Genomic DNA, 18070 nt, shown 5'->3' with positions numbered 1-18070 from the left:
GGCAGCACCTCTACCCCGCAGAGACCCCTGTCTTGTGTGTCTCCCCCCACCCCAAAGCAAGCAAGGAGCCCAAAGTCGGGCGGCAGCGGTAGCCGGGAAAGCTGCTTGATTCCTCTGCTCCGTGGCTCCGGAGCAGAGGCAGAACCCCCTCGAGGTGCCACAGACGGCAGCGGGCCCACCCGCTCCTCCGCCCCGTCCCACGGGAGACGGGAGGCAGAGCGTGGCCTCCCACTGGCCCTTGGCCTTCCCGGGAAGTTTGCTGGGACCTCGCTGGCCTCTCCCACAGCCCCACTGCCGGGCAGAACCCGGCAGGGCCCGCCCCGTCCAGGGGAGAAAGTCTCCGCGAAGCCTGCTCGGTAGCCGCCGGTGCGAAGCGGTAAATCTGGCCGCTCAGCGTGTCCTGCGATGTCACAGGCACGAACACCCACGCACACGCGGGCACACAGGCACGCACCGCGCCAAGCTGGTGGCAGTGGTTAATTCCTAATCAGGATGATGGACAGCAGAGACAGAACAATACAAACTAATGGCTGTGTTGCTGATCACTTTACCCCTTGATTAAAGACACCCAATTATGGCGCAGAACAGTGTCGTAATTATGTTCCTTAATCACATCCAGGAGGTTTAATTGCCTTAACGATGTGTTTCATTAAATGAATTTAGGTATTATAGTCGACAGTTTTCATACACAGTTGTTTTCAAATTAACATAATATTAGACATCGTCATGGAAATTGTTTTAATAATCATAATTAGACGCACCCAGGCTTTGTCTAGGAAATGCTGAGCGACGCTTCTCCCCGCGCCTGGGGGGCCATCTGCCCACCCTCTCCGGGCCGCCTTCCCGCAGCTCCGCGGCACTTTGCAGCCGTCTTTCCTGAAAAGTTACAGGTTCTGATTCATCTTTTTTGATGGCAAGTGGAGCAGAAAATATTTATCTCCTTCCCCCTCAGCCTGAGCTGCTGCCTTTGAGAAAGGGGAGGGGAGAAGGGTGGATCCCCGGACCCCCGGCACCGGCCCGGGCCGCCCGAGGGGAGTGGCGGGGTTGTGGGGGGGGGGACGGACGGACAACACACACGGGGGCAGGGACACTTGGTTCTGCCGGGACCCCCCGGGCCGGGTCTACGGCAGGGCTCCCCAAAGCTGTCCCTCAGTTTTGGGGCAGGGTGGATGGTCGACGAGGGGCGGCTCCAAAATTTGGGGGTAGGGAGGAGGCGGGGGGGGCGGTCCTGTAGCTCAGCCCCGGGGTCCCCCCGCCACGGCCGCGGGAGAAAAGCGCCTCGGGGAAGAACTTCTCATTCCCCCTCCCGCCCCATCCCCTCCTTGGGACACCCTGAGCCGGGATTTGGGTTCGGGGGAGGGGTGTGCTAGAGAGCATCCAGAGCAAGGCAAAGGAAAGAAAACTACCCCCACCTTAAATCTGGAGATAGAGGCTTAACAAAGCACAGCATAATACAAGCGTTTGTTCAAAATATTTTAATAAAGATTCTTTCCGACATAGATACACATACAAACGATCGTACATTGCTGTCATAATCTGATTGACCTATTTAATATATATCACTCTTTACACATCCGTGACCTGCCAACAGATCCATCATGGCTCCTATTTTGCCATTCAACCTGACAGTCCGAATTTGTATTATCTGCAAGTAGTGGAAAATAGCAGGACTCGTTTTTGAAAAGAAAAAAAAAAAAGAAGAAAAAAAAAATCTTGATTTACAAATGGCAGAGAGACAGCCACCCAGCCATGCAAACTCAAACTGAAGGCTCACTTTGGGTAAATAGCTACTTCTTGCTTTTCATCTCTCATTTTTCTTCCAAAAAAAAAAAAAAAAAAACAAATAAAACCCACCCTCCCGCCCACCCCCACCAGGAAAAAAAAAAAGAAAAAAGAATTCCACGCGCTCTGTAAACCAGCCTTAAGTATTTCAACTTAAATAATCATCCACAGTCAGAATAATTTACATACACATTAAAAGCGGTTTCAATTATACCTTTGAAAACACAGCGCCTGGGAAAACATTGGCTTGGCAAGTGTTCTTGTAGCAGCTATTGCTCTGGTGCCTTGTAAAAGCAAACAGCTATTACCTGTCACAATGCAAAGAATGCCCTTTAAAAAAATCAGTTTGTTGAGCAATTAAGAATACACCTTTCCTGTAATTTTTGGACTGAAGCAATTTATTAAAGCTCAATTTAAATACAGGGATGATGCAACTTAAAATCCAGATGACCTTTCATAAACCTAAGCAGCTCGGATACATCAACATTTCTGGCTATACGTCGTTGGCAAATAAACGTTTTAAACACTTGGCACACAGTTTAAGTTAATCCATAAACAGAATTTTAGAAGCATTTAAAGTAACCGCACAGAAGACCCGTGACCTCAACGCATGATAAATATTGTTGGCGTGGAAGGGTCATTTAAAGAATAACAAATAAACGGCATGTCTTGCTTATACACCATCGCAAAGTGGGAAGAAACAAGGTGCACATAAGTATTTCTTTTAAAAATGCGATACTTTCAGCCACACGGAGCAGGGGGGGGTTGATCGGTTATTTTTTGTCTTTTTTTTTTTTGTTTAGCTCTCTCGATTATTTTTTTTAAATCACTCTCACCAAACTTTGCGCATTTTCACAGGATCAAAGTTCAGAGACGATAAAAAATACAAAGTCTTCCATAGCAACGGTCCAGTCTCTTTGTTTCGGCAAGTCGCTTAAATAATAAGTTTTACATTTCAAGTTTGTCTGTTTCCTGGCTCAGAATAATAATAATACTGCTAATAATAATTTAAAGAAAAAAAATTCTCTATGTTCAAGTGCCCTCTCTGATTTGTCCCACCCACCTCCGCGCCCGGCTGGCTGCGGCCCCTTCCCCGCGCCGGGGCCGGGGTCGAGGCCGGGGGTCGCTCTCCGTCCCTCTTCTAACCGCCACCCCCAGTCCCTGAGCCCCTCGCAGTTCCTCGGCCTCTCCTTTGTCCGGACGCGCCGCGGGTGCCCGAAAAGAGGGGACCCTCCGCAACACCCCCCGGGCCGGGGCTCCCTCCCCGCACCGCACCCTACCCCCCCCCCCCCATCCCGTCAAAACCCAGGAGGAGAAGAGGAGGGAGGCCAGGCCGGTCGGAAGGAGGCGGTTGCTGGGCGCTGTCAGTCGCTTCGCCGCCCCCGCGACCCCCGGGGCCGGGTCCGGGCCACCGGCTGCCGCCGCTCCCCGGGGCCGTGGCGGCGGCAGGAGCGCGACGGGGCGGGGGGCGGGGGGGACGGCGGCGGCGCTGCTTAAGGCTTCTCCGTGCACTGTTTGCAGAGGCTGGAGGAGACGCTGTTGAAAATGGCACATTTCTCCGGGCAGGAGGTGGCGGGGGGCAGCCCGGCGCTGAAGGGGTACCCGGCCGCCTGCTCGTAGGCGCCGAGGGCGGGGTGCAGGGCGGCCGCCGCCGCCGCCGCCGCCGCGGCGGAGCTGGGCAAGGAGGCGGCGGAGATGGCCTGGCCCTGGTTGAGGTAAGCCACCAGCCGCCGCATCTCCTCCAGGGCCTGAGCCTGCATCAGGATGTAGTTCTTGGCCAGGAGGAGCGTGGCGATCTTGGAGAGCTTCCGCACCGAGGGGCTGTGCGCGTAGGGGATGACGGCCCGCAGCTCGTCCAGCGCGTCGTTCAGGTCGTGCATCCGCCGCCGCTCCCGCGCGTTGATGTTCAGCCGCAGCGCCTTCTGCTCCTTCGACTTCTTGCTGCCGCCGTGCCCGTGGCTGTTGGAGCAGCCGCCCTCGGCCGCCTTCAGCCCCCCGCCGCCGCCGCCGCCGCCCCCCCCTCCGCCGCCGCCGCCCGCCGCCGGCGAGGCGACGCGCGGGTCCCCCCCGGCGCCGCGCAGCACCAGCTCGCAGCGGCCGTCGCTGTCGTCGTCGGGGCTCTGCTCGCCGCCGCTACTCTCCGCCACCGAGCTGCGGCTGGCGCTCTCGCCGTACTTGACGCAGACGGAGCCCGGCGGCAGGGCCAGGGGGTCGCCGCCGACGCCGGGCTGTAGCAGCCCCTCGGGCTCCGCCGCTTCGTAGCAGGCGAGCGGCGAGGGCTGGCGGTCGCGGGGGTGGGAGAGGTCGAGCCCCGGGGGCGAGCGGAAGGCGGACTCCATGCGCTTGGCCGAGGCGGCGAGGCTTTTGTGAAAGAGGTCCCCTTCGGCCGGCAGCCCCAGCGCCCGCTCCATCGGCGCCCCCCGCTCGCCGCCTCCGCCGCCCCCCTCAGCTGCCGGCCCCGCTCCTCCAAGGCTCCGCGCCGCTCGGGCGGGCAGCTCCCCGGCGTGCCAGAAATCGCCTCCCGCCGGGGCTGCTCTGGCTTCGGCTCCGGTCGCTGCTCCGGTTGCGGTGGCGGCTCCGGTGGCGGCTGCGGCTCCGGTCGCCCCTCAGCAGGCGCCGCGCTGGGGCATTGTGATGTGCCGACGGAGCCGCTTCCACCGTTTATCTTGCTTGGATTCACCTTCAAGAGATTTCCGGACCCATCAACCAGCAGCCGCCGCAGACGGGGGAGTCTTTTACATCATTATCTCTGAGAGTAGGTTATTATGAAGAAGACTCGCCTGTTGGGACAGAGCTTTCTACCCAATCAGGTTAACGTTTTAATTAATAGGATTAAAACGGTAACAAACAATCCCAGGCGCTATCTGGCCCTGAGTCTGAATAGTTTCATTTCCCAGGTCTGAAGACAGGCAGCAGCCAGAGCTTTATAAGAGGCGCCTGCTCCATTATTCTCCCTGCCATCTGTATACACAGCTCAACGCATATGTTTGCAAGACGTTGTGTCCTGTTAGTAACCCAACAACTGCCTTTAGCTTGACATGTGTGGCGACTTTCACTCATCAATGAGCACACTAAAAGCCCTACTTAGATCGAAGGATGTTCTTTGCCTCCTTCAGCAAATTACAGCCCTACGCTGCCGAAAAGCCCGCTTCGACGCTTCCCCTCCCCGGCGCTGCCGCAGACTTCTGCTAACTTCGCCGGGGAGTCAGAAGTGACACCCTCTCCTCTCCCCCCCCACCCCACCCCACGCCCACCCACCCCCTGCATTTACATTAACTTCGAGCCCCCTCCCACCCCCACCCGTCTTGGGGAAAAGAAGCTCCTGGGGAAAAAAAAAAAAAAAAAAAAAAGAAAGAAAAGAAAAAGAAAAAAAATTAAAAAGACCCGGACCAAGCCGAACCGCCGTGCCCGCTCCTGCCCACCGCCAAAGTCCACCTTGCTTCCCTGGGAGGAGGATGGTCCCTGGGCCCCTCTCTCCCCCCTCCAGTAAACAGAGATCAAACTAAGGTGGGGGGTGGGGGGTGTCCCCTCCTCCTCCTCCTCTCAGCCGATTTCAAGTAGCAGATTGCCTCTTCGGGGTGATTATCCTCCGTGTCCCTATCAAAAAAAATTATATATATATATAAAGCCGCATCATTTACCTTGAAAATGAACCCGTCTGGGTAGAAGGGATGGTCGGGTGAGAAAGGGCAAAACCCACCAAACTTTTTTTTTTTCTTTCTTTTTTTTTTTTTTTAAATTGTGATTGACCAACTCTTTGCAGCTCCCTCCCTGCCTCCCTTTGCCGCTCGCAGACCCCGGGATGCTGCGGCCGGTGTCCGGGCCGGGAGCGGCCCCAGCGCCCCGGTTACCCTGGACATCCCCCCAGCCCCTCCGCTCTCCTCCCGGGGCTTCTCATCGGAGCCGGTTGCTCTGGATTTGGTCCCGCTGCTCCTCTGATGCTCGTTCTCGCTTTCCTGTGAGCGCGGGGAGTATTTAGTGTCAGATTTTCATTCTTATGACATCGGTAAAAACAATATTTCCCAACACTTCCAGTAAATCATTCTTACGTGGCAGAATTACTGAAGGCTATGAAATTTTTTGGTTTCTCTGGTTTCATTAAAAACCTTTTAATTGTGTCTTTCAGAGTTGGCCCCAGGTGTTGGACTCTTTTCATTACATTTTGCTCTAATGTGATGAAATTCTAATTCTCTCCTTACCATATGGTTAAATTTCCCCACTGAGAATTAGTTGAAAAAGGAGAAATAATCTATTAATCTCTGTAATAGATTCACAAATGAGGTTTGCCACAGAACCTGTTTTTGAATGGTAATATCAGAACAGTTGGGTGCCTTGTTTCGGGAAAGAAAGGACCAGGCGACAACAGAAAACGTTTGAATTTTCACCTGGAAAGAATGAAAAGAAGCCAAGCTGCAGATTTCAGAGTAATTGACTGAGATTTCATCTCGCGAGGAGGACATGACCACAATGCAGACCTTTCTCACCCCGTGTCTCCGGAGCAGGGGCGAACACACAAGCCGAGCCCTCCGAAAACGAAGGGTGGGGGTGTGTGTGTGTGTGTGAAACCCCCCTCTCCCTCCCTCAAGCCCCACTTGGCTGCTGCCCTTGTCCCTGGTCGCCGTCCAAGCGCACAGTCACCGAGCGCCTGGTTCCCCTCCCCCGTTCCCAGGGATGCCACCGTTAACCTCTATCATTGTCAATCCGGAGGCATTTTAGGGTTTATTGTTTCCCAATTAGCAACTTCATTTTCCCCGGGATGATAAACAAAGGGCTTTATAATCGCCGTAGGGCTTTTGGAGTTTAATTTTTTTTATTATTTAATCTGTTTAATATCCAACTTGTAAAAGTCATGTGGTCACTCAGGGATGACCGATACCGTTCTCACAATTTGACGGTTAGGGGGAACGCGTCGTTCTTTGCAGCTTATTCCTTCGAAGGCAGAGGTCTCCGACTCGATCTCTCCCGCTGATCTGCGGGTTCAACGGCGCTACCCTCCCCTCTTTTTACCTGCCATTTCGGGGGTGGCCCACGCTCCTGCTCCGCCGGCGGCGGTGGGGCCGCGCCGTCGAGGCGGGGGGACGGGGGCACCGCGGCCACCCCTAAGCCGGTCCCGGCAGCCTCCTCTGGCCCTCGACTGCCATCGCTCAGATTTGCGCTCTGAAATTTGTCTCTTTTCGTCTGAGCTTTCCTCTCAGCCCCTTCCAGCCGGCTGCCCGCCTGTCACTGCTCCGTCCATTCGCCTGCCTCGCTTTTTCCCCCTTTAATTTCCCTTCATCCTTTCCCTTTATTTCTGGGTCTGCCCCTCTCTGTTTTTGAAACCTTGCTGTATCCCAGCGCGTTCACCTGTGACTTGCCGTGCTTCAATTATGACAACTTTCTACCAAGCTTTGACTTGAGGAGAGGGGGCGAATAGCGAGAGGACAGTGGGGGAAACAAAAAGAGACCTACGCTCCCCTCTGTCTCTCCCCACTCCCGAAGAAGTGGCTGTCTGATAATCTCCGGGAACTTTAGTTTTGGAAGCAGGCAGAAGAATTTATAGAAGCTTTAAATGCGGGGCTTATAAAAATACCGAGGAATGGTCTTTGAGGTTTATGCACTCGTAAACTTTTGCTGATTGCTTCTGGGAAGTTGTCAGGCATTTAACACTGCGTTTATCTTACAGCGCAATGAAAACACATCTGCCCAGCGTCTCGTTACCTGCTTTAATTGTCCCGCAGCCCTTCTCCACCGGCTCCGCTCCTCTCTGGCCGTGATTTCGGGAAACGAGCCGAGCTGCAGAAGGGACTGGGCCGGTCTCTCCTGGAGCATCCTCCAGCCAGAAGTTAAAAACCCCCTTCCCCTCTCCCCAGTGCCGGGCTTCCCGTTTTCTGAAAAGCCTCCGGGAGGAAGGATGCTTTCCAAATTCTCCCTAAAAGAGGCCGGGAGCTGAATGCTGGCGAGGCAGATTTTTAGGCAGGACGAAGGCAGCCTCTCCCCGCCTGCTCGGGCCAGAGGCACGGCTTGCCCCCTGCTGCAGGACGGCTCCGGCAGCAAGCTGAGGGTTTGGGATCACTCATGGATTCTCGGTCCCACTTCCAGAGGCTCAGCCCGGGACAGAGCAGAGCCGGACCCTCGAGCCCCCCGCTCCCTCTGGGCAGCGTGGAGCAGCCCCGGCTGCCGGGACTGCCCGGCTTTTCCAGCTCTAAGTCCGGTGTCGGAGAGGGCTTTCGTTTCGCCACAATTGCTTCCTTCACTCTTAGGCAAACTTTATTTAAGTTGAAGGTGGAGAAAAAACCGTAAAAACAAAGAAAATGACACCCCACCCCTGCCATTGTATTCGCTTCTACTGCAAACCCTCTCAGAGATGTCTGTCCCGGGATACCGGTGAATTCCCAGCCTGGGAATTGTTTCCAGCAGCAGAGGGGCCTGACAGCCCACTGGATTTTCGCGGTGGGCGGGGGGGGGGGGGGGGGGGGGGAGCTCTCAGCCTTCGGGGCACTCGGTGCAGCATCCTGCTCCCTGGGGACGGGAGGGTCGGAGAAGGGACGCGGGATGATGGGACGTGTGTGCAGCTGGGCTCAGAAGATATTTTTGTGGCTGAGAAAAGAAGGAAAACATTCCCCCGCCATCCCTGGTCCTTCGCAGGAGGAGAAAAAAACCGCATCGATGGACTTGACCCGACGGTGCAGCATCTTGAGGTGAGGGATGCTACCCACAGACGGGCGGCCCTGCACCTCGGAAGCGGAGCACTACAAACGGAAAAAAAAAAAAAAAAAAAGTCTGAAGGGCTGAAGAGGCACCTGAGGGTCTCTGCTGACCTGAGGGTCCCTGCTGAGACCAACCAGGTGGCCGGTAGGTCCCTTCCGGGCTCCGCGGGGAAGAGCGGCGACGGCCGCGCTTCCCCGCGGAGCCCGAAGGGAACCCAGCGGCCACCCGGCCCCTGTTGCTGACTTTCCCGATCCAAAATCCACAGCACCATCTCCTGGGCAGTGGGAGAAATGCAGAACCCGCCTGGAAGGCGGCAGGGAAGGAAGGACCAAGGTGGGGCTGAAAACACAGAAAATGAGATGGAAATGTGAAGAAAAAAAAAAAAAGAGATGGAAATGTTTAAAAAAATATTACATGAAAACGTAAAATAACTCTGCAGTGTGTTTTGGCATAGGGAACGAAATAATTATTCGTCTGGTCTCGCTTTTGAAGATGAAGCCTATGGGCTGAGGGCTGTGCTTGGACGGGAGTCAAGAGGCTCTCAGGAGGTATTATGCATTCATTCACATAGACACACACACCAGGAGCTGTAAGTACTTCAAATACAGTATGGCTGGAAGAGCCTGATGGTATCCCAGTTTCATTTTCAGGGACAACACTGGGTGTATATGCAGTGACAAACCCACTGAGGTGTTACACTGAGGATTGTGAAGAAAGACTGGAATATCCTACCACAATTCAGTGTGTTCTGTTTTGGTTTTGGGAAGTTTGAGATAGTTCCCTCCCTTCCTCTCTTCCTCCCTTCCTCTCTTCCTCCCTCTTTTCTCTCCTTCCTTTCTTTCCTTTCCCCAGAGAAGCCCCTTAAGGCCCTCCAAGCCATTCCCCTCTTCAGGCACATGGTTCCCCACGGGTGTGCACCTCTGCTTTGGCCAAAACAGGGTTACAGCTGCCCTTAGCAAACCATTTCCTGGGTCGACAGAGCTACCTGTTCCCATTATTTATCTATTTTACCCTGGATTCTGCCTCATCTAGCTCTGAGTGCTCCCCTCTTGTTTGCAGCTCTTGGAGTAAGTCCTCATACTTTCTGCTCCTTTCCAACACCCTCCAAGAAATGTCTGGGTGCATCTCAGCAGGAGCGGAGGCCAGAGCTCTGGCCATGTACAGTTAATACTTACTCCCTGTCCAGCTGTCACTTCCATACCTGATCCCTTTTTTTTTAATGTCGGAAACTTTCCACTGTGAGGAAGTTGATGCTGAGCTTAGTCTTCCCACCCTTGATTGGCCAGGCTGTAGATGTTTATTTTCAGCTAATACTTCACCAACAAGCAATTTCTGTAGGCCTTTCCTTTTCCTTCCATGCTTCTTGAACTCCTTCCAGTCCACCTTTATTGGCACAGAAAGTGCTTAAATCTGAAAGCAGTAGTTGAGGTGCTATCTCATCAGTATTGTATACCGAGAGAGACATCTATCACTTCCCGGGTACATGACACAATGCCTCTGTGTTAGAAGCCCAAAAATTACATTGGAATTTTTTTTTTTTTTGGTCACACTGCTAGATCCTATTTAATTTACTGAAGCCCGTACATCCAAATCTGTATGTTAGTAGGCACGTATATTATACCTACTGTATTCCCTTCAGTCACCACTTTGCAATTACAGGAAGAAAAAAATGCTTGTGTGTGCCTTTCTTCCATTCTTTATAAATCCACGCTGTTTATTGGTTGTGGATCCATTCTCCCCTAAGTGCTTAGGATTTTTACCTTTTAATATTTTTTCCCCTGTATTACTGCAGACTGAAGTTAGGCTTACCAGATGGTAGATGACAGGTTCACTCTTTCTCTTCCTCTTTCCCTGCCATTTTTAAAGACCAGTAACATGCTTCTCTTTCTTTTCAGCCCTCTTAGAGCTCGCTAATTCTCCAGGAACACTTTGAAATAATTGTCAGTAGTCTGGATAAATTCATTAGCTAATTCCCTTTCCTCCCCATGCTGCACATCACAGGGATATGCTCAATTTCGCATCCTTAGTTTTCTCCCCCTACAACCTTCCTTATGACCTTCTCTCAACAATTCTAACTACAAGGTTGTTTTTCCTAATTGTACTTTATTTTTCATAAAAATGCAACTCAATACTTTTGCTAATTTAGAATCATCGCTCCTTTTGTTCCCTTCTTTGTAGAAAAAAAACCCTCTTCTATTCCTAGCAATTCCTTTCTTCCCCTTGTAATTAAAAGATCATCTAGAATCTATACACATCTAAGTAGTTGCTACATTGAAAAATAGAACCACCATCACTAGCAATGCTGCTGTACTCTATAAATAAGGCAATTTTATATGTTTAATAACTTATCATGGGCATAAAACACAAAAATGTATTGAAATACAGTTCAGTGAGAGTCAAAATCCATATATTTAACAGTGAAAAATAATTTTGTTCTCAAACTCTTCCTATATTTCAACTATTTTTGAATTAAATGTAAGCTCATTTCCCATTAAATCCCTTCAGTTGACATGATAAGTGACAAGAAAAAACAAAGAATTTCCTTCCTGGATTACTTTACTAAATTCATACTTTAATCTTTTGGTAGATGATGTTTTTCAAACACACTCAGATGTCTGATTGTCAGCTTTATGTCTCAGGAAGTATTCCCAGCAATTCAGGTACAGTAAAGTATCTACCTCTAGCAAGTCTCTGTGTACTATATAACTTTTATAGTCATTATAAAAAGTAATTTATTGAAAAAACTTAAACCTTTTCCAACTCAACTGACTTTTGATTTAAAGGTGTGTGCTCCTGGTTATGGTAATCAGGTGTGGTAGGCGCTTTTTTCGGAATTAGGTTTGCTGTTTATGTCACAAAGTTTAGAAGCTCCTAAAGTAACATCCTCTAAAACATAGCATGCTCACAGAAACAGAGATATCAGCTCATGTTTCACTGTTACAGTGCCTGGAATTGCACATTATATGAGCTAGGAGAGCTTTTCCCTTTTTTAGATCACGTTTTTTCTCCTGGGTATTATTTCTATTTGCCTTCGCTGGAGTACAATACAGCGACTCTGGCTACAGGCTGGGTCTGGGGAAATAGCATTTGACTAAAATGGGGAAGCAGCATGGCTCATTGGCATTTGGCTGTATCTTCCTTTTTCTTCCTTTCTTCCTTCCTTCCTTTTTTCTTTTCTTTTCTTTTCTTTTCTTTCTTTCTTTCTCTTTCTTTCTTTCTTTCTTTCTTTCTTTCTCTCTTTCTCTCTTTCTCTCTTTCTCTCTTCCTTCCTCTCTTTCTCTCTTTCTCTCTTCCTTCCTCTCTTTCTCTTTCTCTCTTTCGCTTTCTTTACCTCTTTCTTTCTCTTGCTTGCTTACTTTTGCTTTCTTGCTTGCTTGCTTACTTCATGTACCATATGGCCTTGCTTCATCTTAAAAGTGGCAGAACGCTTTAATGACAGCAGAGATCACGACCAAGAGGAAAGCTCTTTGTAACAGTGCCTAGCTCTGATTAGAGCTGTGACACTCACTCACAATATTTTTGAACCAAACCGTTGCAATGGGAATTGAACTTGCTTTTTGCTCTGGAGAAGAGGATGCTGCCAGCTATGCCCCCAGTCCTGTTGTTGATTCCTCATGGGCGGAGTCCTGCTGGTGCAAACTGAAGGACTCTACCTTACTGCAGTCACAAAGGCAAGGGAAGGAAAAGCAGGGAGGCGTGAGCAGGTGAGGCAGGGACCTTGCCATGTTCCTGAGAGGTCCAACTGCTGAGCTCTGACATCCGGAGGTGCCTACAGCAGCCTTGGTGTTGCTCTGCATTGTGCTGGTTTCTCGGTTAGCTCTTCATTCAAACCCAGGATGAGCACACCCACTGCCAGAAGTCAGCCAGAAACCATGGTGGGCTAAGGACAGAGGCCAAATGCTATCTTTGAAGAAAAAAAAGAAATACGGTTCAGTTTTGTGAGGAACTTTGGCTTTCAGACTATTTTGCAACACAGCCTCAATTACCGAGAAGACTCCAGGTACCACAAAGCTTACAGACAACTTCCTTTCTGAGGGTAAGACTGGGTGACCAGAGGATGCTTGAGGGCTGACAAAAGCTTTTAGCTTCCTTAGGCACATCTGAGCCTGTCACAGAGACTTACCAACGTTTCCTTTGCAGAGTTATTTGATTATTCCAGGAGAGCCTGGCTGGAGGCAAGGAGCTCCATGCACCTGCAGGCTGAATCCACCAAGGTGACAGTCATCTTTGAAGAGGCAATTTTACACGGAGATCTGAACATATTTCAAACTGATTTACTTCATTATTCTCTCATTTCTCTCACTGGTCAACCGCTTGGACAATGGTTTGATTTATTTGAGTTTAAACGGGCGCGAAAACAAACAGCGTGGCTTGAGGCAAGGCTAGGTGCATCTGATCTACAGAACGTGAACAATCGCATCTGGGCACTTGTGAGCTGAGGCACTGTCAGGGAAAGGGCACAGGCAGCCTTTTCACATCCCTGGCCCTGTGCACATCTACACGTAGCATCAGAGCATCTTAACAGAGGAAAGGAGCCTTGTTTAATGTAGTGGTTGGTTACTTCTTGTCAATAACCCTCAATTAAGAGCTTAGTGAAGAATGACATGCAGTTTTTCCGAGAGGTGAGTTCACTTTATGGTAGTCTGACCTGCTATTGGGCTCGGAGGGATGCTGCTTGAACTGCCAAAAGTTCCCCGAGACACATTTTTCACACATGGGATGTTCTCTTCCTCCCTCTCTTAACTGTAGCTGCAGGAAGTTACGCAGGAATTTCCCAGTGAAATGGCAGAAGGATGGGTGATGAGGCTCTAACAATGATGATGGCTCTGATAGACCCAATTCACTCTGGAGATCCATGTCCTGTGTCCCATGATACGCATCAGATTTAACCTTTGGGTATCCAGGCATCTGGCCACTTGGTCCATGTTCTGCTTTTCTAAATTTAGCCTCCTTTCTTTGTACCATCAGGATTCCTCCATTTCTTAGGGTAGGTTTGCTGTAGTGCTGACCTGAAGTAAAAATCAAACCAAATCAAAACAAAAAAAAAAAGATAAAATAAAGACTCCGATTCTGTCAGCAGCAATATTCTTGTGTATCAGATGAAGCCCACAGTGCGGAGGAGTGTAGTTTCATTGTGCTCGCTAACCTTCTGCTCATGCATGGGAAGAATCTGGACCCAAGTGCTCACACATCAAAGATTTGGGCACCATTTTTAGCGATAACTTCAGAATTGTGCCGGCAGTGTGAGACCAGGCACAGTGAGAAGCATGGAGCCTGCAGCACATTGTTATCATACTCATGCTGTTGATTCTGATTCTCTGATAAAGTTAATTGACTGAGTCAGGGCAAATTTGCTCCACACCTGCTCTGGACAGAGCAAGCTCAACCAGCTCTAATCAATCACTCCCACCAGGAAACTGGCACAAATGGTGCTTGTTCAGCTGGTGCCAGTATCTGATCTCAGTGGCACTGGTGCAATCGCCCTGGGGCAGCCACATCAGAATCTGTCCCTAAGCCACTTTATTTTTTACACTTAACATAGTACGTTCCCTGAGCCTTTCTAATTAGCTTTGCTGATCTCAATGACATTCAGTTAATGCTCTGGCAGCATTTCCTTCAGAAAAAAAAGTGTACTTTATTGCATTTGTGACCCATCCATTATCGAGTTGGTTCTAGGATGGACCAAGGGAGGATATTTCCCTCTGGTGCCCGTGCTTATACTCCTCATCTGAGGACCTTCAGCAAGGAGATGTGGCTGCACTTTGCTCTGTGGGTAGGGCACATGGGCTAGGAGACCGAGAAACTGTGTCCTGCGTTTCCTGGATTTACTCATGAAGAGGTTCACTCCAGGTATGGCATGTTTAGAAGTCGCTATTAGACACACCCAGAACCTGCCTCATCCTTTACTTCTGAATATTCCTGAGCCCTTTTACCTGTTTTGCCCTGTCCTGCTGCCCACACACAAAGCACTCCATCCAAAATCTGTGCCTTTTGCCAGAGGGAATCTATATCTAAAGGCTCTGGCATAAGCCCATGGGAGCCCATGGCTTTTCTGTACAGCAGCTCCCGGTGCGGTGTGTGGAGCAGTTGGACCCAAGCCCCAAAGGAGCAGGGCTCTGTCAGGACCCTACTACACAGTTACAACACAGGATGCAGCAGCTACGGCAAACCCAGGACCCTGAGTTGGACAAGATTGGTTAAAACCCCCAGCACAGCTGCAGCTCTTCCCAAGGCAGCTGAAGAAGGTTAAACTCTGTGTTTGCAGAAGCAGGAGAAAGAAGGCACGCAGCAGTGAGCCTTGTGAATGACAGCCCTGGCTTTCAAAACACTTAAATGTATAACTAGTTTTTGGTTAGCAGAGAGAGGAGCTTCACTAGGACTCTTCCTTTGGGGTTAAGTCATACCACATCAGAAACAGGGCAGAAGAGGGATGGGCATCATGCTTGAAGATATTTTGACAAGGAGAAGGGCAGCAGAAATAGCAGTTGCAGAAATGCTATGGGGTAGTGGGCAATTCCTTAGCAGGAGACAAATAGACTGCAAAGGTAACAACAAAAGAATAAACTGTAGGGAAAGGTCATGTACACATTTGGATCCTGTCAGCTCTGCGTTCACATGCTGCGAATACCTCACCCTGTGCTGAATGTGGGTTTGGGTAAGTTACTGCCTGTGTACTGTGGGATTGGGAGCTTCAACCAGCGGCAAGTGGGCATTCAAGGAGTTATTGTGGTTTGTGCTCTGCCTCATGTTAACTTGCTTGTGTGTCCAGAAGCTCAATCAGAAAGCAGGGGGAACAATTAAGACTTTAAACTGGACACTAACAAAGAAACCAGAGAATGGGCAGAAACAGTCCTACTGTCCTCACTCCAGCTTTGATGGGCAGGGTAGTGGTGTGCTTCTCCCTGTACTGGGCTCTGAAGGCATGAGAGGCAATTCAGCTGTCCCAGTGAATTTAATTCCTTGAACATCTGGTCTCCGTCTGCTACATAAAAGATGGTAGGCCAGATGGGAACATCCTAGTGGCCGCAGTCAGCCTGGGGGGCACCTACTGCATCGTGCTCAAAGATATTTTGTAAACGATAGATCACAGGACCTGAAGAGCTTTCACATAAAAGACCTAACACTACTGTAAAGTTATGAAGGTGCGTTTTTTTTTCCCTTTTGTAAGAGAAAGATGTCAATATAGTAAAAAGTAAAAGTAAAAGATATATTCTCTATAGATTCAGCAGGTAGACCATGCTTCTAGGTAAAGGAAAATAAATGGCAGAAAGTGAGCCTGAGCATGGGCTGTGCACATTATTTAGTTGCTGATATACATCCTGCCTCTACTTTCCACTATTCCAGTTGACCACTTCCAAAATAGAGTTTCAGATGAGACAGACCAGAGTAGTGAGCCCATGTGAACCTAATGAAGTTCAACAAGGCCAAGTCCAAGGTACTGCACCCGGATCAGGGCAATTCCCAGTACCAGTACAGACTGGGGATGAAGGAATTGAGAGGTGCCCTGCAGAGAGGACTTGGGGATCCTGGTGTATTAAAAACTGGACATCAACCAGCCACGTGCACTTGCAGCCCAAAAAGCCAACTGCATCCTGGGCTGCATAAAGGGGAGCGTGGCCAGCGTGTTGAGGGAGATGATTCTGCCCCTCTACTCTGCTCTTGTGAGACCTCACCTGGAGTACTGCATCCACCTCTGGAGCCCCCAACATAAGAAGGACATGGACCTGCTGGAGTGAGTCCAGAGGAGGGCCATGAAGATGATCACAGGACTGGAGTACCTCCCCCGTGAGGACAGGCTGAGAGAGTTGGAGCTGTCCATACTGGAGAAGAGAAGGCTCCACATTACTGTGGCCTTTCAATATATAAAGGGGTCTTATAACAAAGATGGAGAGAGACTTTTTATCAAGGCCTGTAGTGACAGGATGAGGGGCAATGGTTTTAAAGTGAAAAAGGATAGATTTAGATTGGAAATAAAGAAGAAATTTTTCACAATGAGGGTGATGCGATACTGAGCCAGGTTACTCAGAGAAGTTGTGGATGCCCCATCATTTGATGTGTTCAAGTTTGACGGGGCTTTAAGCAACCCGATGTAGCGAAACATGTCCCTGTCTGTGGCAGGAAGGGTTGAACTAGACGATCTTTAAAGGTCACTTCTGACCCAAACCATTCTGTAATTCTACAAATCTGAAAGAAGTTCATGCCAGTTCACACCCAAAGGACAATACAGACTGCATCAGGTTTGCTTCTTTCCATGCTACTTAGTCCTCTCAGGCTATCCTGGAAGGCTTTGTGTTTCCAGATGCCCAGTCTGTCAGAATGTTCTGGTTTTTCTTAGTTTGGTGGTGCACACACTCTGTGGGCTGCCTATGTCACATTTCTCGTATTATTTTAGGTATTGTAAACTGACAAAAGAAACACAAACTAATAATGATATCTTAGGGCCACCAGGGGCTTGAGGAGACACAGGCCAAATGCTCTGGGCTCTGGGTGAAGCCAGTGTCCTGAGGAGGGGTCTGGCCTTAGTGATGGGGGTATCCATCAGTCTGTGCCGCTTTGCCCTGGGGACTAGGGACTGCTCCCCACCCGCTTTGCTTAGGAGCATGGATATAGCCTGAAAGCTGCAACCTGGGACCATTTCAGCTGACAAGTGAAGGTTGCACAATTTTTCTGGGATGCCAAATGATGAAGGAAAGTCTGTTTTAATGAACCGTTCAACCAGGTGGTACAGAAGGTCAATAAATTTTAGGGACAAACAGAAACTCAATGTCATTGGTTTCAGCTCTTGATTTTATTTTTTTTTTTTTTTTTTTACTGTAACAATCAATGGTAAAGACATTTATGGTCAGAGACTGACCATACACCACTTACTGCCATCACTAAGGAGGACCTAGCAGCTTCTACCTTGGGATTATAGAAATTTTTCTTTCTGCTTCAAATCGGTGATTCTGCAGATTGAATACAAACCTGACTGAGTTTTGGTAGTTGACAGAAATTCAGTGTAACAAAGTCAAGTGCTAGATCATGTTTATGCTATGTTGTGAGGAAAGCAGAAACCCATCCAATTTCAAATAAAAGGTGGACAACAGCTGCCAGAACTGCTGCTGGAATGAAACACTGGAAGAAAAAAAGAAAAGGATTAGCATAGGGTAGCCAGAACAGCTTATTTCCAAAAATTATTGTCAGATGAAGGAAGAGACCAGAACAGGCAGGATTGTATTTCCCAATATTCACAATATTTATTTCACAATTTCACAGGATTTTATTTCAGCCTGTATTGTGATTCTTAAGCAGTTATAGAAAAAGGTTTGAAAAATAAATCCACAAAGAAATCATCTGGGAATTGGAAAATCCAAGGCAAATGTAAAAGGGATGTTACAATGGCTGCAAAGAAACTGAGTGTTCAAATACTGTTAAGGATTATCATTTAGGCAAAACATATAGATCAATTAAAGCAAAAGGGCATAAAGACTAACTATCCCCACAGGTGACACAGCTGGTGCAGGGAAGATTTATCCCTTTAAATCAAACTTGACACAGATGATTCACTGAAGTGTTTGAGAAACCTCACTGTTGTCCCTGTTCTCACTTCCCTGAAACATCC

The 18070-nt window shown here is 49.4% G+C and overlaps 1 protein-coding gene across 1 annotated transcript; it reads right to left on the bottom strand.

Moving 5' to 3' along the window:
• Positions 1-3274: 3274 nt before the first annotated feature.
• Positions 3275-5059, bottom strand: BHLHE22 (basic helix-loop-helix family member e22). Its single transcript, XM_086742380.1, has one exon. The coding sequence runs from the start codon at positions 4191-4193 to the stop codon at positions 3276-3278; it is 918 nt and encodes a 305-aa protein (XP_086598506.1). The 5' UTR covers positions 4194-5059; the 3' UTR covers position 3275.
• Positions 5060-18070: the final 13011 nt, after the last annotated feature.

This window comes from Chlamydotis macqueenii, chromosome 2 (assembly GCF_036417535.1).
Source record: "Chlamydotis macqueenii isolate bChlMac1 chromosome 2, bChlMac1.mat, whole genome shotgun sequence".
Classification (NCBI taxonomy): Eukaryota; Metazoa; Chordata; class Aves; order Otidiformes; family Otididae; genus Chlamydotis; species Chlamydotis macqueenii.
The sequence above is the reverse complement of the archived record's forward strand: the minus strand, read 5'-3'. Positions and strand labels throughout refer to the sequence as shown.

What these genes read in the sequence shown, in the direction of transcription:
- BHLHE22 (XM_086742380.1), bottom strand. Translation starts at nt 4,193, where the DNA reads ATGGAGCGGGCGCTGGGGCTGCCGGCCGAAGGGGACCTCTTTCACAAA.